General features: G+C 53.3%; 2 protein-coding genes across 2 annotated transcripts in view; one reads left to right on the top strand and one right to left on the bottom strand.

The window, feature by feature from the left end:
- EMH_0025960 (replication factor c subunit, putative) overlaps positions 1-41 on the bottom strand; it is a gene marked incomplete at both ends in the record, with an annotated part of 4,430 nt that extends 4,389 nt beyond the window's left edge. Inside the window, one exon of the mRNA XM_013502543.1 lies at positions 24-41. Coding sequence (XP_013357997.1) covers positions 24-41 — 18 coding nt within the window. The remainder of the gene's footprint in view (positions 1-23) is intronic.
- Positions 42-176: 135 nt separating this feature from the next.
- EMH_0025950 (uncharacterized protein) overlaps positions 177-563 on the top strand; it is a gene marked incomplete at both ends in the record, with an annotated part of 2,237 nt that continues 1,850 nt past the window's right edge. The window contains one exon of the mRNA XM_013502542.1: positions 177-268. Coding sequence (XP_013357996.1) covers positions 177-268 — 92 coding nt within the window. The remainder of the gene's footprint in view (positions 269-563) is intronic.

Raw genomic sequence — 563 nt, 5'->3', positions numbered from 1 at the left:
AAACCCTAAACCCTAAACCCTACGTGACATGTTTGCCGCATCTATCAACAACCCAGTGATGGGTATCGAAGGGGGGGTCGTATCCGAGGGTTTGTTTAATTAGGGATTTAATATTTTTTGTGTTTTGTTTGCCGGAGAAGTGAATAAGTTTTGGGGCTTTGCATGCATGCGCATGCATGCGCTCGTACTCTAACACCCCACACCAAGCAGCCTCCGTCACCGCGTTGTGCAGAGCCACCACAGAAGGCACAGAAGACACAGACACCAGGTGACCCTTGCGGCATGCAGCCTGCAGCAGCAGCAGCAGCAGCAGCAGCAGCAGCAGCAGCAGAAGAGGCACAGACTGATGAATAAGCATCACCAGCACCAGCAGCAACAGCAACAGCAGCAGAAGCAGCAACAGAAGCAGCAACAGCAGCAGAAACAGCAGCAGCAGCAACAGCAACAGAAATAGCAGCAGCAGCAACAGCAGCAGCAACAGCAGCAACAGCAGCAGCATCAGCAGCAACACCAGCAGCAACAGCAACAGCAGCAACAGCAGCAGCACCAGCAGCAACAGCAGG

This window comes from Eimeria mitis, genomic scaffold (genome assembly GCF_000499745.2).
Source record: "Eimeria mitis Houghton genomic scaffold, Emh_scaff949, whole genome shotgun sequence".
Taxonomy (NCBI): domain Eukaryota; phylum Apicomplexa; class Conoidasida; order Eucoccidiorida; family Eimeriidae; genus Eimeria; species Eimeria mitis.
Note: the sequence above shows the minus strand (reverse complement) of the source record. Positions and strands in the feature narration are given on the sequence as shown.